At 33.3% G+C, this 25,941-nt stretch overlaps 3 protein-coding genes across 4 annotated transcripts in view; 1 reads left to right on the plus strand and 2 right to left on the minus strand.

Moving 5' to 3' along the window:
• Positions 1-6,996: 6,996 nt before the first annotated feature.
• LOC134681619 (uncharacterized) lies at positions 6,997-9,014 on the minus strand. The gene is made up of 2 exons (XM_063541271.1): positions 8,874-9,014; positions 6,997-7,583 (listed from the first exon to the last, which is right to left on the minus strand). Exons 1-2 carry the CDS (start codon positions 8,905-8,907, stop codon positions 7,231-7,233), a joined length of 387 nt encoding a protein of 128 aa, XP_063397341.1. The 5' UTR covers positions 8,908-9,014; the 3' UTR covers positions 6,997-7,230.
• Positions 9,015-12,895: 3,881 nt separating this feature from the next.
• On the plus strand, positions 12,896-14,047 carry LOC134681554 (uncharacterized). Its single transcript, XM_063541198.1, has one exon. It carries the CDS (start codon positions 12,896-12,898, stop codon positions 14,045-14,047), a length of 1,152 nt encoding a protein of 383 aa, XP_063397268.1.
• Positions 14,048-15,466: 1,419 nt separating this feature from the next.
• LOC134728211 (PHD finger protein 12-like) overlaps positions 15,467-25,941 on the minus strand; it is a 31,784-nt gene continuing 21,309 nt past the window's right edge. For both annotated transcript variants that reach the window (XM_063592727.1, XM_063592726.1), the window contains exons 10-15: positions 25,442-25,564; positions 24,488-24,628; positions 23,189-23,284; positions 20,929-21,011; positions 20,089-20,316; positions 15,467-19,676 (exon numbers count right to left, since the gene is read on the minus strand). In XM_063592727.1, coding sequence (XP_063448797.1) covers positions 19,452-19,676; positions 20,089-20,316; positions 20,929-21,011; positions 23,189-23,284; positions 24,488-24,628; positions 25,442-25,564 — 896 coding nt within the window. In that variant the 3' untranslated portion in view covers positions 15,467-19,451. The remainder of the gene's footprint in view (positions 19,677-20,088; positions 20,317-20,928; positions 21,012-23,188; positions 23,285-24,487; positions 24,629-25,441; positions 25,565-25,941) is intronic.

Consider the following 25,941-nt stretch of genomic DNA (forward strand, 5'->3'; position numbering starts at 1 on the left):
GCGCGTCTGGCGTATAAAATTATAATCCTGGTACTTTTGATAACTATTTACACCACTGGGTCGATGCCACTGCTGGTGGACGTTTCGTCCCCGAGGGTATCACCAGCCCAGTAGTCAGCACTTCGGTGTTGACATGAATATCAATTATATGGTCATTTTAATAAATTTTCTGTTTACAAAACTTTGAAATTTTCGAAATACTAAGGATTTTCTTACCCCAGGAGTAGATTACCTTAGCCATATTTGGCACAACATTTTGGAATTTTGGATCCTCAATGCTCTTCAACTTTGTATTTTTTTGGCTTTTTAACTATTTTGATCTGAGCGTCACTGATGAGTCTTATGTAGACGAAACGCGCGTCTGGCGTATAAAATTATAATCCTGGTACTTTTGATAACTATTTACACCACTGGGTCGATGCCACTGCTGGTGGACGTTTCGTCCCCGAGGGTATCACCAGCCCAGTAGTCAGCACTTCGGTGTTGACATGAATATCAATTATATGGTCATTTTAATAAATTTTCTGTTTACAAAACTTTGAAATTTTCGAAATACTAAGGATTTTCTTACCCCAGGAGTAGATTACCTTAGCCATATTTGGCACAACATTTTGGAATTTTGGATCCTCAATGCTTTTCAATTTTGTATTTATTTGGCTTTTTAACTATTTTGATCTGAGCGTCACTGATGAGTCTTATGTAGACGAAACGCGCGTCTGGCGTATAAAATTATAATCCTGGTACTTTTGATAACTATTTACACCACTGGGAGGATGCCACTGCTGGTGGACGTTTCGTCCCCGAGGGTATCACCAGCCCAGTAGTCAGCACTTCGGTGTTGACATGAATATCAATTATATGGTCATTTTAGTAAATTTTCTGTTTACAAAACTTTGAAATTTTCGAAATACTAAGGATTTTCTTACCCCAGGAGTAGATTACCTTAGCCATATTTGGCACAACATTTTGGAATTTTGGATCCTCAATAATCTTCAACTTTGTATTTATTTGGCTTTTTAACTATTTTGATCTGAGCGTCACTGATGAGTCTTATGTAGACGAAACGCGCGTCTGGCGTATAAAATTATAATCCTGGTACTTTTGATAACTATTTACACCACTGGGTCGATGCCACTGCTGGTGGACGTTTCGTCCCCGAGGGTATCACCAGCCCAGTAGTCAGCACTTCGGTGTTGACATGAATATCAATTATATGGTCATTTTAATAAATTTTCTGTTTACAAAACTTTGAAATTTTCGAAATACTAAGGATTTTCTTACCCCAGGAGTAGATTACCTTAGCCATATTTGGCACAACATTTTGGAATTTTGTATCCTCAATGCTCTTCAACTTTGTATTTATTTGGCTTTTGAACTATTTTGATCTGAGCGTCACTGATGAGTCTTATGTAGACGAAACGCGCGTCTGGCGTATAAAATTATAATCCTGGTACTTTTGATAACTATTTACACCACTGGGTCGATGCCACTGCTGGTGGACGTTTCGTCCCCGAGGGTATCACCAGCCCAGTAGTCAGCACTTCGGTGTTGACATGAATATCAATTATATGGTCATTTTAATAAATTTTCTGTTTACAATACTTTGAAATTTTCGAAATACTAAGGATTTTCTTACCCCAGGAGTAGATTACCTTAGCCATATTTGGCACAACATTTTGGAATTTTGGATCCTCAATGCTCTTCAACTTTGTATTTATTTGGCTTTTTAACTATTTTGATCTGAGCGTCACTGATGAGTCTTATGTAGACGAAACGCGCGTCTGGCGTATAAAATTATAATCCTAGTACTTTTGATAACTATTTACACCACTGGGTCGATGCCACTGCTGGTGGACGTTTCGTCCCCGAGGGTATCACCAGCCCAGTAGTCAGCACTTCGGTGTTGACATGAATATCAATTATATGGTCATTTTAATAAATTTTCTGTTTACAAAACTTTGAAATTTTCGAAATACTAAGGATTTTCTTACCCCAGGAGTAGATTACCTTAGCCATATTTGGCACAACATTTTGGAATTTTGGATCCTCAATGCTCTTCAACTTTGTATTTATTTGGCTTTTTAACTATTTTGATCTGAGCGTCACTGATGAGTCTTATGTAGACGAAACGCGCGTCTGGCGTATAAAATTATAATCCTGGTACTTTTGATAACTATTTACACCACTGGGTCGATGCCACTGCTGGTGGACGTTTCGTCCCCGAGGGTATCACCAGCCCAGTAGTCAGCACTTCGGTGTTGACATGAATATCAATTATATGGTCATTTTAATAAATTTTCTGTTTACAAAACTTTGAAATTTTCGAAATACTAAGGATTTTCTTACCCCAGGAGTAGATTACCTTAGCCATATTTGGCACAACATTTTGGAATTTTGGATCCTCAATGCTCTTCAACTTTGTATTTATTTGGCTTTTTAACTATTTTGATCTGAGCGTCACTGATGAGTCTTATGTAGACGAAACGCGCGTCTGGCGTATAAAATTATAATCCTGGTACTTTTGATAACTATTTACACCACTGGGTCGATGCCACTGCTGGTGGACGTTTCGTCCCCGAGGGTATCACCAGCCCAGTAGTCAGCACTTCGGTGTTGACATGAATATCAATTATATGGTCATTTTAATAAATTTTCTGTTTACAAAACTTTGAAATTTTCGAAATACTAAGGATTTTCTTACCCCAGGAGTAGATTACCTTTGCCATATTTGGCACAACATTTTGGAATTTTGGATCCTCAATGCTCTTCAACTTTGTATTTATTTGGCTTTTTAACTATTTTGATCTGAGCGTCACTGATGAGTCTTATGTAGACGAAACGCGCGTCTGGCGTATAAAATTATAATCCTGGTACTTTTGATAACTATTTACACCACTGGGTCGATGCCACTGCTGGTGGACGTTTCGTCCCCGAGGGTATCACCAGCCCAGTAGTCAGCACTTCGGTGTTGACATGAATATCAATTATATGGTCATTTTAATAAATTTTCTGTTTACAATACTTTGAAATTTTCGAAATACTAAGGATTTTCTTACCCCAGGAGTAGATTACCTTAGCCATATTTGGCACAACATTTTGGAATTTTGGATCCTCAATGCTCTTCAACTTTGTATTTATTTGGCTTTTTAACTATTTTGATCTGAGCGTCACTGATGAGTCTTATGTAGACGAAACGCGCGTCTGGCGTATAAAATTATAATCCTGGTACTTTTGATAACTATTTACACCACTGGGTCGATGCCACTGCTGGTGGACGTTTCGTCCCCGAGGGTATCACCAGCCCAGTAGTCAGCACTTCGGTGTTGACATGAATATCAATTATATGGTCATTTTAATAAATTTTCTGTTTACAAAACTTTGAAATTTTCGAAATACTAAGGATTTTCTTACCCCAGGAGTAGATTACCTTAGCCATATTTGGCACAACATTTTGGAATTTTGGATCCTCAATGCTCTTCAACTTTGTATTTATTTGGCTTTTTAACTATTTTGATCTGAGCGTCACTGATGAGTCTTATGTAGACGAAACGCGCGTCTGGCGTATAAAATTATAATCCTGGTACTTTTGATAACTATTTACACCACTGGGTCGATGCCACTGCTGGTGGACGTTTCGTCCCCGAGGGTATCACCAGCCCAGTAGTCAGCACTTCGGTGTTGACATGAATATCAATTATATGGTCATTTTAATAAATTTTCTGTTTACAAAACTTTGAAATTTTCGAAATACTAAGGATTTTCTTACCCCAGGAGTAGATTACCTTAGCCATATTTGGCACAACATTTTGGAATTTTGGATCCTCAATGCTCTTCAACTTTGTATTTATTTGGCTTTTTAACTATTTTGATCTGAGCGTCACTGATGAGTCTTATGTAGACGAAACGCGCGTCTGGCGTATAAAATTATAATCCTGGTACTTTTGATAACTATTTACACCACTGGGTCGATGCCACTGCTGGTGGACGTTTCGTCCCCGAGGGTATCACCAGCCCAGTAGTCAGCACTTCGGTGTTGACATGAATATCAATTATATGGTCATTTTAATAAATTTTCTGTTTACAATACTTTGAAATTTTCGAAATACTAAGGATTTTCTTACCCCAGGAGTAGATTACCTTAGCCATATTTGGCACAACATTTTGGAATTTTGGATCCTCAATGCTCTTCAACTTTGTATTTATTTGGCTTTTTAACTATTTTGATCTGAGCGTCACTGATGAGTCTTATGTAGACGAAACGCGCGTCTGGCGTATAAAATTATAATCCTGGTACTTTTGATAACTATTTACACCACTGGGTCGATGCCACTGCTGGTGGACGTTTCGTCCCCGAGGGTATCACCAGCCCAGTAGTCAGCACTTCGGTGTTGACATGAATATCAATTATATGGTCATTTTAATAAATTTTCTGTTTACAAAACTTTGAAATTTTCGAAATACTAAGGATTTTCTTACCCCAGGAGTAGATTACCTTAGCCATATTTGGCACAACATTTTGGAATTTTGGATCCTCAATGCTCTTCAACTTTGTATTTATTTGGCTTTTTAACTATTTTGATCTGAGCGTCACTGATGAGTCTTATGTAGACGAAACGCGCGTCTGGCGTATAAAATTATAATCCTGGTACTTTTGATAACTATTTACACCACTGGGTCGATGCCACTGCTGGTGGACGTTTCGTCCCCGAGGGTATCACCAGCCCAGTAGTCAGCACTTCGGTGTTGACTTGAATATCAATTATATGGTCATTTTAATAAATTTTCTGTTTACAAAACTTTGAAATTTTCGAAATACTAAGGATTTTCTTACCCCAGGAGTAGATTACCTTAGCCATATTTGGCACAACATTTTGGAATTTTGGATCCTCAATGCTCTTCAACTTTGTATTTATTTGGCTTTTTAACTATTTTGATCTGAGCGTCACTGATGAGTCTTATGTAGACGAAACGCGCGTCTGGCGTATAAAATTATAATCCTGGTACTTTTGATAACTATTTACACCACTGGGTCGATGCCACTGCTGGTGGACGTTTCGTCCCCGAGGGTATCACCAGCCCAGTAGTCAGCACTTCGGTGTTGACATGAATATCAATTATATGGTCATTTTAATAAATTTTCTGTTTACAAAACTTTGAAATTTTCGAAATACTAAGGATTTTCTTACCCCAGGAGTAGATTACCTTTGCCATATTTGGCACAACATTTTGGAATTTTGGATCCTCAATGCTCTTGAACTTTATATTTATTTGGCTTTTTAACTATTTTGATCTGAGCGTCACTGATGAGTCTTATGTAGACGAAACGCGCGTCTGGCGTATAAAATTATAATCCTGGTACTTTTGATAACTATTAGATGAGGGTGTAAAGGATGAATGCCTCACAATTATACGAACTGTGACAGCCAACCAAGACAATCATCTTTTCATGCAAAACTATAGTCAATACGTTATACAAATTCTTAACCGCACATTCGAGCGGTTTCGAAACCTCTCACGTATCGCCAAAATTCACGAAATTGCAATATATAACAGAATTATCGAGCAAGACGTGATTATCCAAGATCCGTATAAAACAATAGAAGAATTCGAACACTTCAAGAAGGAAGGCTATGAGATAAGTGGGTGTAATTTATTCACTCTTGTCTGGGAGAAATGTTGGTTTGATGTTACATTTATGACTGCAGAATTGCCAGTTTTGCCAAAACCAGCGGCTTTAGAGTTATGTGTTGACTATAGGCAAAAGAAAATAAGTTTTCATCCATTCCTATATGGACTCCTTCTTGAATTTCTTTGGCATGAGAAGTCTGGTCCACCAAACACTTCTAGACAATCAGTTCTAGAAACAAATGAAAAACTGCGTTTCAATGATACCTGATGAACAAAAGTCTAGAGGAATGAACTTTATTACATATTGTTCTTCGTTACAGAACGATTATTGCTCGGCCTCCAAATACTTGATTCATTCATTCAATATCAACCCTGTAATACAAAACGTGGCATATATGTATATTAAATATATTGTCAATCTTTTGCGGACAATTTCGTCCAACCGTGACAACGATACACCGGTCAACGATACGTTATTCGGAATAAGGTAAAGCTGTTATAGATAATTTATGACTGATTTTGTTTGTGTGTGTTTTTTATCCAGAAACATTCATTTATAAAAACATGATAAATTTTTATAATCTCAATAATTCACCTCTGGTATGTCTAATAATTGTGCTCATTATAATAAGAAACCAAGCAGGGAATATAAAAGAATTAATGGGAACTTGATATGAATAAACAGATCACGTACACTGTTTTTATAAAAAAAAAAAAAGAAAAAAAGAAAAAAAAAAGCAAACTCTAATTTAGAAAAAGGCGACTTAAAAACTGTGAAGTATGTAAAAATAAAATAAATCAATACTAATATGCCCCAGTGGTACGTATAAATTGTATTTACAAACTTAACAAGACTTTTCTAACGTAATCACGTCTGAATGGTTATGTCATATCGTGTGTAGTCCAAATAATTATAAAATTGCCTTACTATAACATCATTTTCATAAAAATTCTCTGGACGAGTATAGTGAAAATGATTGTATAAAATTCTGGATTGCATGTGAGTTACGTAAGCACGTCAATATTTTTATATCCCGTCATATGTATGTATGATGTTGATTGAATATGTTCGTTGTTGGTCTCCTGTTTGAATGTTGTCATGGCCGACTATCATATCATTTCTGTGTGTGTGTTTCTCTGTGATAAATGTTTTTACGTGTGTTTATGCTGAATTTCGGTCATGTAGTGCTGTCATTTTAGCAATATACTATAGGTCACCGTACGGCCTTCAACAATGAACAAAATCTATACCGCATAGTCAGCTATTAAAGGCCATGAAATGAGAATGTAAAACAATTCGAATGAGAAAACTAACGGCCTTATTTATGTACAAAAAAAATAACGAAAAACAAATATGTAACACAGATACAAACGACAACCACGGAACTACAGGCTCATGACTTTGGACAGGAACATACATACAGAATGTGGCGGGGTTAAACATGTTAGCGGGATCCCAATTGTTCATCTGTGCGGTTTTTATATCTGTAAAATTATATTTGGTCTAATCAAATGGTGAATACCTAAGTAGTTGATTAATTTTGTGGAAAGAATACTCCTATCAATTAATAAAAAAAAAAACATTGGTCATCAATGAAACATTCAAAGTGAAGAGTTTCTTGAAACACACCTAAATAAAGTCCCACAGATGGTTGTAGATTTACAGGAGCCACGGCATGATCCGGAAGTACATTTTGTTATGCATTTGTTCCATTTATAATCCTCACGTTGTATAACCTGTAATATAGCCTGTCGATTTCTGCAGCTTGGAGGAGCCCTGAATGCAGTAGGAATACAAGTTCCCGAACACGTGTTAACAAGAGTCGTACAGTAAGGCGACGAGCAAAGACCCAAAATACATGTATCTAAACAGTTATCCCACTGAAGTTGTCGTTGTTTACGGAAGCCATTGATATCTGTGCATTCTTGGGCTGAACTGGGTTTTACAAATATGACTGAAAATAAAAAACAGTCAGTGAAATTATCATCACGAAAAAACCTTATAAGACCAAACATATTTTACCATATATCATACATTTAGTTTTTTCAAGAAATGTTATACATATTTGGTGCATACAACAATAAGTCAATCATATTCCGAATAAAATAACCAGTCAATTAAGTAATGAATTTTGGCAAAAATCGTAGCTGCATTGTAATCATGAATTGTACTCTAAATTATAATTTGAAGCATATTATTTACCTTGTCGCGCAGTGATCTGCTTTTCGGTACGCGACAATGACACTTAATCAAAGGGGCATTATAGCTACGATTTATACTAAACAATCAAAAAGGTTTTGTTTTTTGTTTTGTTTTGTCGCTGTTAATTGTGACTTGGGTTCAATTTTGTCAAAATAAGATTAAAAAAAATATCGTCAAAATACCTTTGTGCAGACGTTCAGAATATGGAAAAGAGTTATTTTCATATGAAGTCGAAAAATATTTCAAAGACACCATTTGATTAAATAGTATACCTTCCGTAACAGCAATATAACGGTTCTTTTTCGATAAAAGAAGAATATTTTATTTATTTATACTCTATCAACCGCATATGTCCGGATCCCTCCTTTAAAATTTTACCCCGTTCTTAAACGAACACGGGCCCTTTATAGCTTGTTGTTCGGTATGAGCCAAGGCTCCGTGTTGAAGGCCGTACTTTCACCTATAATGGTTTACTTTTTAAATTGTTACTTGGATGGAGAGTTGTCTCATTGGCACTCACACCACATCTTCCTATATCTATCTACAGACAGAATCAATTGCACAAAGCTTGAGATAGAACACGGAAATCGGCAAAAGATGTTTAACAAATAAACACAATATTACATAACTTTTTAAAAAAAATCATCAATGTTTACCGTATACGGATTTAACTATTTTTGAAGTATTTATTTTTCATATATAATTGTTCAACTGTTTCGGTTCTTATACATTATCGGCTTTGGAATATTCGGCTTGAGTGTTCCTTATTAAATAATCTTTATTTGTCATATAAGTAACATTATACTTGTGACATAAACAAAAGTAACAACAACAATAAAATAACTGAGTTGAACACACACATATCTATATATATTAGAAAATCCCGAAAAGCGCCTCGGACGCATGAAATTGTTTAACGTTTTGTTATCATTTCTAACTGTATTAAGTGGGTTTTTTTATAACAACAAAGAATAATAATCTTAAAACAATATGATTATGACGGGAAAGAAAATGTTGTAAAGGTAAAGACAGAAGAACTTACCTAGAAGTACCAGCACAATGCTGAGTTTCTCCATGTCGTCTGCTAATAAGGATCCTGTTAATGAAACGGAAAGTTGGAGTGAAGCTATGTATATTTATACTCAAATAGAGAAAATCTATCTCAAGGTTGTGTCATGAATGTGGTCTGGTTTAACCCAATAATTGACATGGTAATTTTTATGTTACGGAAAAAAATGCACTTTATTATTACTACTATATAGCCAAAAGCAGAAATAAATAAATCAGAACTAAGCAACTGCATAAGGGCGTGTTATTCGAATCTCATACCATAGTGATTATTTATATCATTTTATATAAATCAATATAAATTGCAATAAGATAAACGGTACGCTTTTATTAAAGTGAAACTGATTGGTCAAAACATTGCGAACCGACATATCATATACGAGGATATGTGAACTTTACAACCTTTCTAAACCCTTTTATCTAAATGAAGGTTTTGAGTGACCTGGTGATCCGGTATGTTTTTAGCGTGACCTGGTGATCCGGTATGTTTTTAGAGTGACCTTGCGACTAAGAGGGTATCTTATTGGAGATCCATTGTATTACATAGAGGTGTTTTTGTTAGGATATATATAAGATTGGGTATGAGTGTCAATGAGAAAACTCGCAATCCAAGTGTAAAAGTAAAACATTATAAGTCAAAATACGGCCTTCAACGCAGCTCGAGCCTTGGCTTATACTAGAAAAAAAATTACAAAAATACTTAACTTTGAGGACAATCAATTCAGAAAGTCCATAATCACATGGCAAAATCAATTAACAAAACGCATAAAAACCGAACGGACAAGAACTGTCAAAAGAATATCAAGCTATAACGGGCCACAAAAATGAATAGTAGTGTAAAACCATTCAAACTGGAAATCTAGAACACGAGATGTCTTATTTTTATTTGTCAAAATTTTCTTATAAATGAACTTGTAATACTACTTACCGATAAGGTTCGCTTTTCTTTCCGGTTTGGCGATTGTTTATGGGATTGGAATCTCTTTTTTTTATTTTGTGCCGTTGGATCTATTTGCACCTGAAGATCAGATCACACAGTTGATTAATGGTAGATACAAGGTTATAAAGATTTTTTTATCATCCTCAGTTCATTGACCTTAACATTTCGCTTGCAGCAGCGACGTTGTTGTTTGGCATTAAATCTTATACGGCTAGAAAATATGATTTGAAAGAGTAGAGCGTCTAATAAAAATGTTCTCATAATAAAAATTAACTTTATTGTGTCAAAGTTGGGAAGAAACTTTGAGATAAAAATAAATGAAATAAGATAAAAAGTTTGTTACATTGACGAAACGTTTTTAAGGGACATTGGAAAGTGCGTATATCTTTCAATAGTTATCAAAGGTACCAGGATTATAATTTAATACATCAGACGCTCGTTCGTCTAGATAAGACTCATCAATGACGCTCATATCAAAACAGTTTTAAAGCCAAACAAGTACAAAGTTGAAGAGCATTGAGGACCCAAAATTCCAAAACGTTGTACCAAACACGCCTAAGGTAATCTATTTCTGGGATAGAAAAGTTTTCGAAAAATTCAAAGTTTTGTAACAGGAAATATATAAAAATGACCATACATAAAACACCTTGATGAAACTTTCCCTGAAAAAAATGGTTATCTGGTTTTCGTACATTTTTATCAGCAGTTATCTTATAGGGGTTTTTTCTGTGTGTGTTGCATTGTCGTTTGCTTTTTGTTGCACTTTAGAGTTTCTATTATTTCGTTGTTTTCCTCTCATAGTTGGTGTGTTTCCATCGGTTTTAGTTTGAAACTTGGATTTGTTTTCTCTCAATCGATTTATGACTTTTGAATAGCTGTAAACTGTTCCCTTTATTTGTTGAAGGTAAATCCAGAAAAATCTTATCAAAAACGGTCATCTCTGGTGTAACACATAGAACAATAACGAGGAGGAATACCTTTGGTTCTTCATGCGCCAAATCAAAAATTCGTCAATCATGTTACTCTTTGGGTGGCAGGTAGAGGAAATCTATACAAAAAGCCCTTTATTTAAATTTTGCACCAATCTATTCACCAAACGAAAATCATATGTTGCGCTCGAATATAGTTTCTGAGAAGACGGGCCAATTTATATCCAGGAACGAGAGATGTGCTAATTCTTATTTACTAGTAACTGCATACCTGATATCGCTAACTTAAGCATAAGTGGTTCCCCTTAAACTGGCCTAACCATAAACGTTAACAATCTATCATGACTGATTGGACAGTTTATACTTTACGGAATTGAAATTTGCCAAAATTTATAACCGTTTCACAGATGATATCGGATATGTTCCTTATGTCGTACCTACAAAATGTATAATACCCTTCTCTTTTCATGTTTGTGACCTACAGAATTAAACTATTTACAGGATTTGTAATAACTTAAGCAACACTCGGAGCAGGATCTGCTTACCCTTCCAGAACACTTGAGATCACCCCCAGTTTTTGGTGAGGTTCGTGTTGCTTATTCTTTAGTTTTCTATATGTGTCTTCTTGTCTATTTGTCTTTTTAATTTTAGCCATGGTTAGTTTGACTGTCTCTCTGGTATCTTTCGTCTCTCTTTTAAACAACTGCATAACAATTGTCATTTGTTTTTAAATAATGTGTTATTCGTTACAAACTGGCATAATCCCAAACTTTAACAATCTGTTTACAACACCGCTGGCGCCGCTACAATAAATAGTTGTCAAAGGTACCAGGATTATAATTTAGTACGCCAGACGCGTGTTTCGTCTACATAAGACTCATCAGTGACGCTCATATCGAAATAGTTATAAACTAAACAAATACAAATTTGAAGAGAATTGAGGATCCAAAATTCCAGAAAGTTGTGCCAAATACGGCTAAGGTAATCTATGCCTGGGATAAGAAAATCCTTAGTTTTTCGAAAAATAAAAGCACACCTATGTCTCACCTTTTGACTCCACAAAGATATGGTTAGACAAAATTCAAAATCGCCTGCAAATTTCTCGTTGGTTCAATGTATATCTAACTCTAATGAGGCAATATTGTTTGATGTAACTTACTTCTAAATCACTACATGGAAAACTAATATAAATTAACGTTGTTATGTCAAAGTTGGGAAGAAACTTTGGGACAAAAATAAATGAAATTAGATGAAAAAAAATGTTGGGAAATAATTTACAAATATCTAATTTATTTCAATAAGTTAATTGATTAATAGATAGAAATTAGTTTTGTCCAATATACTAGTACATTTTTCTCTTTATCAATAAGAACAAATACATCAACAAAAATATTTAAATTACATTTGTATATAACAACTACACAAAAGATTTAAAAGTAGTAACACATAAAAGCCTTAACTTTGACTATTTGCAATCCTCAAACCTGTCTTTACTTTAATGCTTCTCATACAAACTGGCATTTTTACATGTAATCAGAAGATGATCGAAATATACCAGAGGGAAAGTCAAATTCATAAATTGAAAACAAACTGACAACGCCATGGCCTAAAATAAAATACAAACAGACAAACAATAGTGCAAAAGACACAACATGATGTAGTCTTGTCATATCTGAGTGGCGTCACCCATGAAGAGAATTATAAATGTTTGTGTTAAATGTTCTATTGTTCTAAAAAGAGAAATTAGTTTGACAAAACAGAAATGGTGTCGTCATTTAAATTTTCAGATTCAGTAACAATTTTTGAACAGATACAAATTTGGAATGAAATCTTTTTATTTGTGTCTATTTTCTATAATCAAACTGATTAGTTATCACTGCGTGTGTATGGCAATATGAAGTGCTGTACTAAATTGTGGGTGGTTTTTTTTTTATTTGACAAAACCTGATCTTTTTGATGAATGATAACACTTCTACGTAAATAAAGATTGTAAACTGGTTTAAATTGGCTATCAGAACAATCTCATGTAATACTGTATATGTATATCATTATCTAATCTTATGTGGAAGGTTATTAATATTATACAAACTATCAGTGGAGGGAAGAAAGCTGCACATTTTTTTTACCATGGCAATGTCCCGACCAGAAGAGCAGTGTCCAATACAGTGCCAGTTGTGTGAAGTGGATCCTATGATAAAATGGAAGTGTCTCGACTGTGACTTATTGATGTGTAGTAAATGTAAAGATCAAATACATTCTAAATTCAAGTCAGAGAAGGAACATAAAATCATTGACATAAAGGACGTGGGCCGCCAAGATAAGACAGTGGACCAAAAGAGCAAGGAAATGGACCAAGAAGACCAGAAATTGGTGTCAATCTCTGGTCTCCAAACAGCGGGAGTAAGTAGTGCTCTAACTAACGATAAACTAATAATAAATGTTAAGGAATACCAAACCGAAATGCTAAACATCCATTTTCTAGCAGTAACATTCGATGGTTCATTATGGATTGGTGATGGAGCCAAGAGAGATTTACATTATATTTGTACATCACTACAGAATGTCCAACTACTAAGGGATAAAGTGAAGGTCATATCAAGATTCAATATGGTGATATTACGTATAGCTGTTACTCCTACCAATGATATTCTTATGGCTACAGGGACACCAAGGTTGATGCAGATCAAGGCTGGAGCAAATAGAGTAGAAGAGTCTATATACTATGAGGATATGTCGCGAGACATCTGGAGCGTCCATGTTTCAAAAGATGGCAGAGTTATAATAGGTGGAGGCAAATTTGTTGTTGTTATGGATACAAATGGTAGTTATCTAACACGGTATGAAAATGATAAAAACAAAAAAACTTTATTTAAGGGAAAACTAGTATGTTCCATAACCAGTACGTGTAATGGAAATATTTTCATCGTAGAGTATTTTAATAAAGGAGTTATTATGTTAGGTAAAGACGATGTCATTAATATCTACAAAGGAAATCCGGTCTACAATTATTATACCGGCAGTTTTAATCCAATTTCCGTAGTAACTACACCAATGGACAATGTTCTTGTTGCTGACAACGGCAACCATACACTACATATACTGGATAACAATTGTCGACTTCTGACCGTCTGCAATATTGGTGATATTGGAATAAAACGCCCCGCCTCACTAGCTATCATTATGGAAGAGCCCTTTCCAGTACTTTACATAGGATGTGATGTATATGATTCAAATTCTAAGAAGGGAAAACTGTATAAAATGAACATTCTGGAATGTTAAGTCTGTTGCCATTAACAAACTTTAAAATTGAAACATATTTGGGCAAGGTGAGGAAAAAAGGTAAAAGACCAAAAAGACTTTGTGGGAAATAACTGAGATGAGAAAGAGCTCATAGAACTGAGTACCAAATGTTGTGCATGTACATGTTATTTCCTTTATAACTGACTGAATAATAAACTTCATCATGTTAAAAATCCAAAAGTTTTAGGTCAATAGACTATGACAGAAGGGGCAGTACCAAATAATCTCCATAAAAGTGATATTTGCCAATGTTTACACATCTGTATCACAAATATCATTGACCTACCTCTAATGGTTCCCCATAAACTGAGCTAATCACAAACTACTATATGTAAACTAAGCAAAGTTTTCAAAGTCAATAGACTATGTCTGAGGGATGGGGCAAAATAATCTCCATGGTAATGAGATGTACCAATGCTTATACAACTGCATACCAAATATCTTTGGCCTATCACTAGTGGGTCACCCTCAAGTAGACCTAATCACAATCTAAGACTTTGTTGACTCGGTCACTGCAGGAAAAAGCATACCTATGTCTCAACTTTTGACTTACAAGACGAGACAAAAAAAAACAGTCTCATATGTTACAATCAATGTTTGTAAAAAATTAAACACATTTTATAATTTCTTGCCTCTGAAGTGATTTTCTGGATTAACCTTCATCAGGAACGCTCAAAGCCAAACATTTGAAATCTGAAGATATATAAGTAACCAAACTGTTGAAGAATTTTAAGTAATAGGCGTGTTGTATACATAAATGTTACAAAATACTGATTAGCATTTTGCAAGAACAAACTCATTCGTCTGTAATAGTTACAAAATAGTTTTGATAGTTCCAACTGGAAATCACTAGTTTTGAAGGATTTTTGTAACTTGAATACATTTTCAAGTCCATAAACTGTCATGTTTATTAATAAGAAGTGATCAGAAGTGTGTGGTTTTTTTTGTGTATAATGTGACCTGCCGAATTAGACTTTTACCGAATTTGTTATAATATGAGCAACACCATGGGTGCCACATTTGAAGCAGGTTCTGCTTTCCCTTTCTTGAGCACCTGAGATCACCCACACTTTTTTAGGGGTTTGTGTTGCATTTTCTTTTTTTTTTAAGTTGTTTCTTGTGTACTATTGTTTTTCCATTTTAAGCCATGGTGTTGTCAGTTTGTTTTCAATTTGTGAGTTTGGCTATCCCTCCGGTATCTTTTGTCCCTCTATTGCATGCATAAGTTAATTTTATTGGATAATCCATCTGTCCTATTTCTCAAGTCAATATTTCCAAAATTTACAAAAAAGTTGCATGAAATAATAAATGTGAACAGATGTAGGGAGGTGTGTATAATCATACACAATGAATATCACCATCACCCTCCTGGATTATGAAATAAAAACAAGCTCTGTATACTGGTATCTGATTTTAATTTGTAACCATGTTACAAAAACTAAAATGATCTCATAATGTATGATAAAAATTTCATGATATTTTACAATGGCAACCTTTAATTCTATACACAAAACAATAACAAAACATTGATCAAATGGTTTCCCATCAAGCTATTAAATGCTGGAACTTAAAAGCTGATACATAGAGTACTGTGGATTCATTATTATTCATGGGATCCCAATTTTCATAGATTTTGTGAGTAAAAGTGAAAGTGAACTATAAATTCAAATCTTTAATTACTAAGTTAACATTTTCTAGTTTGTAGACATAGGCAAAACTACTATATCAAAAATCGAAGAAAATGTTTGTTTTTTCTAAACACACGAAAGTTGGCACCCACAAAAATAAATGAATCCACAGTATGTACATGACAATTCACAAAATAAGTACTCAGTAACTAACTATTGTTTAAAACTTTGCCTTGGAGTGAATCTCGCCAACACACTATCTTAGGAAATAACATAACAATCATAAGCTGCTTGTAAACAGATCAATAGCAATGCTGTGAATTCATTTTCATTTGTGCCATACCAATTTTTGTGGATTTCATAGCTAAATGTGAATCTTTTCTGTATGCAGACTTTTGTAAAACCAAGAAATCAAATATCAACCAAAAAAGTGTTTTCCTATTCCAAGAAAAAAATTGGTAACCATGAAAATTAATGCATCTACATTACTTGAACTACATAGTTATCTAGTAATTTCAGTTTGTTAGGAAAAAAAAAATTTGTATAATGTAAGTCCTGGAAAAATATCACTACATACAAAGATTCTTTTAAAATCAATATTGGCAAGCACCTACTTAGATGGTTGAAAGCAAATGCAAATTATTTGCAATGCAAGCCATAAATCTGAAACTCAGAAAAAAAATCATATTTTCTAATAAAAAAAAAACCTAAAAGATTTAAGTTGTATTGGTTTGAAAGAACGACTTCAATACTTTAAAATATGTTTTTATTTTTATCTGTACTAGAAAATTTATATCCTGAAAGATTATCAAAGAATAAATTGCATACATCAGTTCCCCTTAGATGAGTCCATAAGTCCTAGACTCCCCATTTTCTAAAATTGTAAGTCCAATTATGCATTTATGGACTCATCAATTTTTCTGTCTATGTTTCAAATTGCCATTGCAGTACAATGGGCTTTGCAATAATGTACAGCAGATTATGTTCCTTGTTGTACGTGTACCTTCTGCATCTGCAGTACTGATAGCTAATTATTGAATGTGGAGAAAGTTACAGAAGATTTGAAGTTTCACTATGAATGAAAATAAAACCCATATATTTTTGGCGTTAGTAGTGCTTTTTTTTTAATTTAACCTTCAACTTGGGCAATTAAACCTAAACATTTGATAGCTAGGGATAAACAGGGTGTGGAGTAAGATAAGGCTATGAACTAAAATAACACTTTATATTTTGTGCGTCAGAAGTGCTTTTTTGAATTTTCCTTCATCAACCAAGCTCAAATCTAAACATTTGAAAGCCAGGTATACATAAATATCTATAAACATTAAAAGCAAGATGGGTGCCATAATAAGCAATAATACCATTTATGATTGACATAATTTAAAACATCTAATTGTTTTCTACATAATTAATTTAGTGTAAAATGGTTTATACAACAATTTACATGTATCATACAAAATAAAAATTTCTTCAATAATGATATAAGTATTTATTTACATTAACAATGTAAAATGACATAATATAATGTATGTAATGCTCAATGCCCAGTTATGAAATATGATAAGTATATAAAATGATCTTTTCCTGCAGTACATTGTATTCAAATATATAAATGATTCTTCATACATGAGATTTAAACTTATGTCAATGGTTATAGGTTATGTAGGTTTATTAACCAATCAAAGGCCTTCTTTGCATTCATCTCTTGTTTGTAGGTTGTAAACATCTTACTCACATTCTAATTTTTTCAATAAACTTTCACTGTTGTTTCAAATCTGAGTGAAATATAATGTAGACTATCAATTAATTATCAATTAATTAATTGTTATGTTTTTGACCAACATGTGTTTATGTCAAAAGAGAAAGTGTGTGACAAATTAACATTTGAATGCTTACTCCTTCATTAGAAAATTCAAAGTGTGTTCACAATATGAAGATGCGGTATGAGTGCCAATGAGACAACTCTCCATCCAAGTAACAATTTATAAAGGTAAACCATTATAAACTTTTAGGGTGGAAACAAATTTGTGCAAGAAAAGACTATAATTTGTTTCTCTAATTCATTTTTTTCAATATCCATTTTCTTTACTTCTTTTTTCCCCTTGTTTTCTCTCAAGACATGGTTGTCTTTTTTTCCCCATTTCACAATTGCAAAATCTCAATCAACAAATAGGAAATATAATGTCCTTAGTGAATTCTAATCAATTACCAGACCAGAACAAATAAACAACTTAATAACCCAAAAAAATCAAGCAGTCAGTGCAAGGAAAAATCATCTGAAAAATAATGTAGACTACTTTTACAGATTTAGTCACCGTAAGTAAAACCTTCTGGGGGATGATATTGTACAACATTAAGCTCATTGCTTTAATACAAAAATGTAAACAAAAACAAATTTCCGTACAACAAACATTCATAAGATTGCAGAATAACTACTGACCTTATATGTACACTAACAAATTTAACAAAAAGAGTTCCTTTGGCACATGTTAATAACATACATTGTTTTAATTAAGTTTATGTCTACAGATTGTTAATATATTTTTTTCAAATAACCAAATTCAGAATATTTTGCAAAGGAATAATATAAGAGCTGAACATTAAATTGAGGTTCAAAATGCATAGGTATTACTACAGCATTAAGAAGATTACCTGGTAAGACAATGCAGTCTTCATGATAAACTTTTGAATCTCACAGACCTTAAGCTCAATTTTTGTAAAACTTGCTGATTTCTTGTGTAGGGAAGATTTTTACAGGCCCAAAAGCAATATTTAAATATTGGGCTGATAGGTTTAAAGACTGTCAAAGCAATTTGCTAAATAGGGTTGAACTTTACAGCAGGTTTGACAGTATGTCCAAATATATTGAAAATGTCTTAACTACAGTCAACTGTTTTATTTGGGGCCAACAAAGTTTCCTAATCCTTTTATTCATAAGGGCTATTCCAGAAAAAAATGTAGGGGGGGGGGGGTTGGAAGGCACATTGTATTAAGGTGGTACCTAACACTACAGGGAGGTAACTCTGTAAAATCAGCAAAACATTTTAATAATGTTGTGTTGTTAAGGGAATATTAAGCTTCTCAATGATCAAAATAAATGTTTGACTATTTGCTATATAACCAGTGTAATTTTTCTGTTTAAACGGTTGGTTCAAATTTTTATTTTTTTTTAACATTTTTGTCAAAGGGCCAAAGTAAATACTCTGTCAAAATTTAAAGAAAATTAAAGGAGCCAAATTAATTTTAGTTTAAGTGTTGGGTACCACCTTAATAATACATGGGTGATGGGTATCAGAGCTACTTTTCACACAATAATGCACTATAATACTCAATTACAATTGTCTGGGTGGCGGGTGCTGACAAAAACTGCCTTCCAACCCTCCCATACATTTTTTTCTGGAATAGCCCTAATTTGATGTGGATGGCTTTTTCTGTTGTTTTGTATTCTTTTCACAAAAATATGCATGGTAACAAAATAGGTCTCCTGTAATGTCTTGTAGAAAATCTTTTTTCAAAGTAAACAAAATAAATAACCTTAAAAGAGTTGCTGATTACTAAAGAATAACACTGAAGGAACAGATATGGTTTATTTCTGTTGCTTCAGCTTTGCTGTACAGGCCAGGGTTTCACCAACAAATATTACAACTAAAATCAATTGTAAGTCATGAAAAATTCAGCAAACTTACAATCAATCTTAATCATTAGCCAGGAGAATTAATAAATTGACTATATTCTATTTAAAATTATAACAATATTTATGGTGATGATGCTTTTAAAGTTGATTTAAGTAATGACATAGGTTCTTTTCTCCTTTCTGAACATGTTGCAGACGTAGCATGGTCTACAATGCTAAATACAAACTGTAAACATCCAACTTTTATATAACTCCCGTGATGCAATAGAGCTGTGCCTTCCCATCCTGCACCACTTCCTCCTATTAAACTAGAACTACTTCCTTTACAGTTGCAAGGTTTTTTAATCTAAAAAGAAATTAATAAAATTATTTAACAAAAGGGAGATAATCATTAAAGTTAAATTAAAGTTGTATCAATTAAAAATGTATGGAGGGGCGCAAGGCACTTTCTATTTGGCCTTACCATGCATAAATTTTTAATTAGACATTATCTTTGAATGATGAAGCAATATAACCACCACCCATTAAATCTTAATAAAAATTTCTAAATAAACTAGTATCTGTCAATTTATTTTTATTGAAATGAGAATTAACAAAGAAACTGTATCTAAGCAGAAACCCTTCAAAATTTTGCTCAACACCTCTTGTCATCCATTTATTGGCCAAGGAAAATAAATATAAATATGCCATTAATTCATGCCACAAGGAAAATTGCAAGAATAAGCATCTACATGAAAAAGGACCTATAGTAAACTTACATCATTTGCTCTTTGGCTCATTGTTATTCTGTCTTTCTCCTTTATTTCTTCTTTGGGTTCTTCTTTCACTTTTTGTTTATTTTTTCCAATTATTTTTCTGACAGCTGCCACCACTTTCGTAGGTTGTGGTGTGGTGGCAGGTTTGTCAGAAAAGTCACATGAATATAAAACATTGTCAACAGTTGTTCCATGTTCACTGTAGTTTAAAAGTTCATAATGTCTTGTGGTCTACAATAAAAAAGTTCACTTTATGTAAAAATATAAATGATATTCAGATTAAAATGTATTTGTAGGCCCCTTGTAGGTATTTTAAGACTAGACAGCCATCTTTGCACGTAAAACCCCCATGGGCACTTTGAAAAGTTGGCAGGTATGATACTGCTTCTGGTTATAAATAAACTTTCTTCATCATGATAATTATTAAATGCTTTGTTGTCATGATTCTCCTTCAAAATCAGTTTATACTATTTTCATTCCATGTTTGTTTTTCCATTTGCACTTGCATAGTGTGATTGTTGAATTTACAACCTAAAGTGTGGTGTTAATGAACTGCAAATGTTAAACCTGTTGGGAGTACTGAAAGACATGAATTGAATAGCAGTAAATTTCAAGACAACTTGAATATAATAAATTTTCAGCTAATGAAAGAATATGTACATGTGTTTTATTACAAAAATTAGTCATTCTTTAGTCATTTATCTTATTTATATATTTTCTTATATTGAAATATATAATTTTCTGTACCTACTCAACAGGTGTCAGTCACAATTATCTTCAAACTTAGATATAAAATAGTCTAAATCTGAGTAAAGCTAATGGAAAGAAAACCTTTCAACTAACCTCATCGTAGAAAACCATTGCATGTTTTGGTGATATGAAATTACAATGTCCGTATTGTGATAAACAAACATCCATATCAGCACCTGTAAATATATCAAATTTATAACATTTTCATTCATAATTAAACAAACAAAAAAACATCTTTTTTGGTTGCTCAACTATTTATTTGTTGGGTTGTGTTGTGGAGCTTTAGTTTTCTATGTAGTGTTTTGAAAACTGTATTTCAAAAACAATTCATCTTTTGATGTTGATTTTCCTTTAACTTATAAATTTTTATTGTCCCTTTGATATCTTTCTCATCTTTTTTCCTTATTGACGTATACAGGGGTCGAATTTAAGCTTTAGTGTGTACTGGCCAGCGGGACCAGTGAACTTAAAACTCTACTGGTCTGGCTCCAAATCTGCTGGTCCTGCAAAAAAACTGCATTTATTTTACATGTTGTACTGAACATTAAATTCCAATTTACTATATAACTCAACAATTCGCGATCTTTTTTCCATGATTTTTGGAATTTACGTTTCCTTTTGTCAATTTCATATACTTTATTTTGATCTTCCTTTTGATTTTCACTTGTTTTATTTTTTTTGTCTGACGGTTTAACTCCTTCCAAAAATGTTCACATTTCATATGGTTGTGAAGGACGCTCATCCGTGATATTGATTGATTTGATCAATTGTAATACCCCAGTACCGTGTAATTGATTTCACAGGTAAATTGTTTTGTAAACAAACGGCTGACAAAATATACTGGTCGGACGCACATTCTACTGGTCTAGACCACCGCACCAGCGCTAATTTCGACCCCTGGATGTATACCATATACATATGCCTACTTTCATTTTCACTGTTCAATTCTAATTGTTTAGGATATATATAACAATGCTTATAAGGATAGTGTTCCAGCTAGGATTTCAAAAGGGCAGGGTGCCAATCCTGAAAAAGGGCATTTAACACGCGATATGATAATATGAAAAGGGCATATTTGAATAAAAGATGTTAATCAAACATTGTGTTTGTTCGTTGAATCACAGGTTATACAAGAACAACATCATTAGCCCATATAGAACTCTATCTTTCTACTTTTAAGGCTGAAAACTTGTCAAGCAGCTTGTTACACCAGTATTGCTTGGCACAGTTGAACTTTATATGCAGTATGTTTTGAAAGGTGACCTGTTTCATACTGTTTCTATGGTCTGCCACATTTTACCAGTTTCACCTTTCTACCCATGCTGTGCTTAATGGCAATACAGCACAAAACAGCTGTGCTCAGTAAATGCACAATTTTAGGATATATAGCAACAGTGAAAAATTGTATCAAAAATAAAGAATACAGAAAAAGATGCCCAAGGCACACTACCAACACTGCTACTAAGACCCTCTTTAACTTTTACCATAACTAAAAATAAATACCCAAACATATATATTCTTAAGCAAGAAGTATGTAGACATATTTTAGAATATGTAAATGGGTTACTCAATGCTAGGAAAAAAAATCAGATTGAGTTATCTTTCTTTATTTGGGTGTGCTCCTTCTTTGGAGGATTATAAACAGTACGTAAAAATGATCACAATATGGGGGCCGATTTTGTTATTTTCGTATCAAAAATGAAGGCAGTCAATGACAAATAATCTGCATTTTCTGTTTATTTCACGGAAAACAAGTAAAACAATGTCTTCAACGAGTTTATTATGGTTTTCACACGGAAAACAAGTAAAACAATGTCTTCAACGAGTTTATTATGGTTTTCAACTTTCTGTCATTACGTTTCCTTCATGAAACTACGGTAAACATCGCAAATTGTTCCCAAGTTGTTATATGCACATTTCTTCAAAGATAATTGCCGACTGACCGATTCTATTTGAATGAATTAATGTTGATGATCATTAATGACCCATCCGATAAACAGATTACCTATAACAATAGATTATGACACCAGTTGTAACCATTGATTAGCTTGGGGTCTTAAACAAAGTCATAAACTTTTCCCCAGGTAAAATTTATTAATTAGCTTATCATATCAATACGAACAAATTAATATGCAATCGATCTTCAAAAAAGGCAGGGCTCCCTAGAAACTGTAAAAAGGGCGGGCGCCGCGCCCTCTGAAAACGGCCTAGCTGGAACACTGAAGGAACAGATCCGTGGCTTGAAGCAGACTTACCAATCTGAAGTGTCAATGTGCTCAATAGAAGTGTTATCCTAAAACCTGAATGCAGACATAAAAAGACATGCATCAATTCAATCATAATTCTTACTTACCAGTGCCAATATTTAGTGTTCTGTAAGACATTGGTATTGGCTGGCCTTTACTTGTAAGAGGACATAAAACAGCTCTAGCTTGAACATCAGGATTATCTACAATAAAAACAATAAATGTTGGATAAAAATTCAATCAGTAAGAATCAAATAAAACAAGGACTTATCTTAAAAGAATATAAAACATAAAAGTCAGGAATATGACAGTTGTTGTCCATTCGTTTGTTATGTGTTTTTTCATTTGATTTTGCCATGTCATTGGGGACTTTTCGATTCGATTTTCCTTTGAGTTCAGTATTTTTGTGATTTTTATTTTTATCACAAATTAACAAACAACTAAAAATGCTATATAATATATATTTTAAGATTTCTTGACCTTAAAGTGTTAAAGCATAGATGCCAAACCCCTTTTGACCCATTCAGTAACAAACTATCAAATTTTCCGTATTATTGAAAAGTTTTCAGTAATCATTCAAAAACGTGCATTTACCAATAAAAAATACTGACGAGTGATTGCAAACTGATGTGCACTAACATGTTTCATTAAACATGTTATCTGTAGTATGTATTCTATTCATTAATTGTTTAATTGTTCTCGTCTCGTACATTTTCATTTTGTCAAGGAGAATTAGAGAAAGGGGGAAAGCTACTCATAAAATGCAAGTTTGCCTCTTTGGCAGTCAGTTAGTTACACAACAATAGATCGATAACTCCCGAGAAACCGGAAGCATTACATTGGCATTTACTAAATACTGGACCAAGACGGAAAAGCAATGATAAAAATCCGCGTTTTACATAATTGAACGGCGATGATTGGGAATCTGTAACTATTCAACTTTGACCGTAATAGCGTAGTTTTGATAGCGAAATTGAAAAAATTACGGGAAAATCTTAATGGTTGGCATCTATGTAAAAGGCTTGATGGTCAAATGAGAAACAAGTCATTGAAACCCTATATTTGTAACTATATATATATACATATTAATGCTTTACACTGTTTCTTTAATGAAAACGATTCATTCAGTAAACCTTTCTCTCCACCTATTGTAACAATAAACCTAGTGGACAATATATATATTGTATATCTGTTCAGCTCAACATCAGTTTCAATTGAAACAATGCTATAAACTTTTCCATAATATCTATTCTTTTTGAAATAAATATTCTATGACCTTTAATACTGTGATAGTTGTTCAACTTGGATCTTCTAGTATAAACTTTTATATTGTGACAAACCAACCTGACAATGAAACAAATCCATTCCTGAAACCTTACTTTTAACTTTTGAGAAAATTGACTTACCTGACTGTGAAAACAATCCATTGAGAACTCCTTTCTTTGTGACTGTAGTGGTAACCGACTGTTTGTTAGGAAGGAGCTGTTGTAAACGTTGCCATGCCAATATCTGTATTAACTTTTCATCAAGTTTACTGAGTTCTATCTCTGTAAAATAATACTTTTAAATAAGAATAATCCCTCTAATTCTATACCATACTTTATTATCAAGTTTTCTGATTGTTTTAATTCTATGTTCTTGTATCAATAAATCAGTTTTTGAGACGTTAATTTTATGGATCATTCTGAAAGATGTTTGAATTTCATAGAGAAAGGATTCCTGGAAAAATGTTTTTGTCATTCATATTTTAATTTTTCAACACATATACTCTTTTTATATCCCAATCTTAAGGATTACACTTTACACAATGTTATTATGACACATTTTTCTCAAGAGTGTAGCAGTGTGTATACCTTGCCTACCATCAACAACATGAGGGTGTTGTCTAGATTTTTAAAAATAAAGAGTTTATGGCAGTTTACACACTTACTGCAACATTAAGACATTGCAACAGTAATATTCAGATTTAACAGCACTAGCTGAGTTCTGTCGATATAAACTTCTTTTGAGGCATGCAGTGTGTTTTCTATTACTGAAGATTTATTAATTTTCGTTGGTACCAATTTTTGTGGATAAGGGAAAACTTGCATGGTTGTAGATAATTAATTTTCTGGTTTTGCTGAAGTCTGCATACAAGACTTTAGAAAATTTGTCATTCGTTGAAGATTTTAATTTTGTGGTTCACCTGTAACCACGAAATCGACTAAAATTGGTATCCAACAAATATTAATGAATCCACAGTAATTACTATGCAGCTTAAACATTCAAGTTGTATATGTATTAAACGGTCAGACTTTAATTTTTTACATCTTTTTTTGTGGAGTTTGTGATTTGGTGGTGCAATGAGCCAGTATACATACCTCCTGACCCATCAAGACATTGCTGCAGTGTGTTATTGAGAGATACTATTGCATTGGTGGAGTTTTGTGGATTAGCTGTGGATACTTTTGGCGTTGAGATCGTTATACTTCCTGATGGTTTTACTGCAAAGAGAAATCAACATTCAGAAAACTATTTTTAAACAAGCCAATTATTCATCAGTTTGTTAAGTCACTATCTGCCAAAATGTATTTTACAGAATTACAAAAAAATTGCTTCAACAATCAACAACAAAAGATATAACTATTTGTATAAATCATAACTACCACAACTTTTTTTTAATTTTAGAAGTGGATTTTCACTTTCTGTAATCAATAAAACCTTCTGGCTACACATGGCAAAAGTCTATTGATGGAGGTCAAATTTTAACCTCTAAATTCTATTTTATTTTTTTTGTGTTACTGGCCACAGACCACAATTAATTTCTCTATCAGTTCTTTAGAACGTTTTGCATCATTTAAAAAGTTGCACCATGCACTTT

This window comes from Mytilus trossulus, chromosome 8, assembly GCF_036588685.1.
Source record: "Mytilus trossulus isolate FHL-02 chromosome 8, PNRI_Mtr1.1.1.hap1, whole genome shotgun sequence".
NCBI lineage: Eukaryota > Metazoa > Mollusca > Bivalvia > Mytilida > Mytilidae > Mytilus > Mytilus trossulus.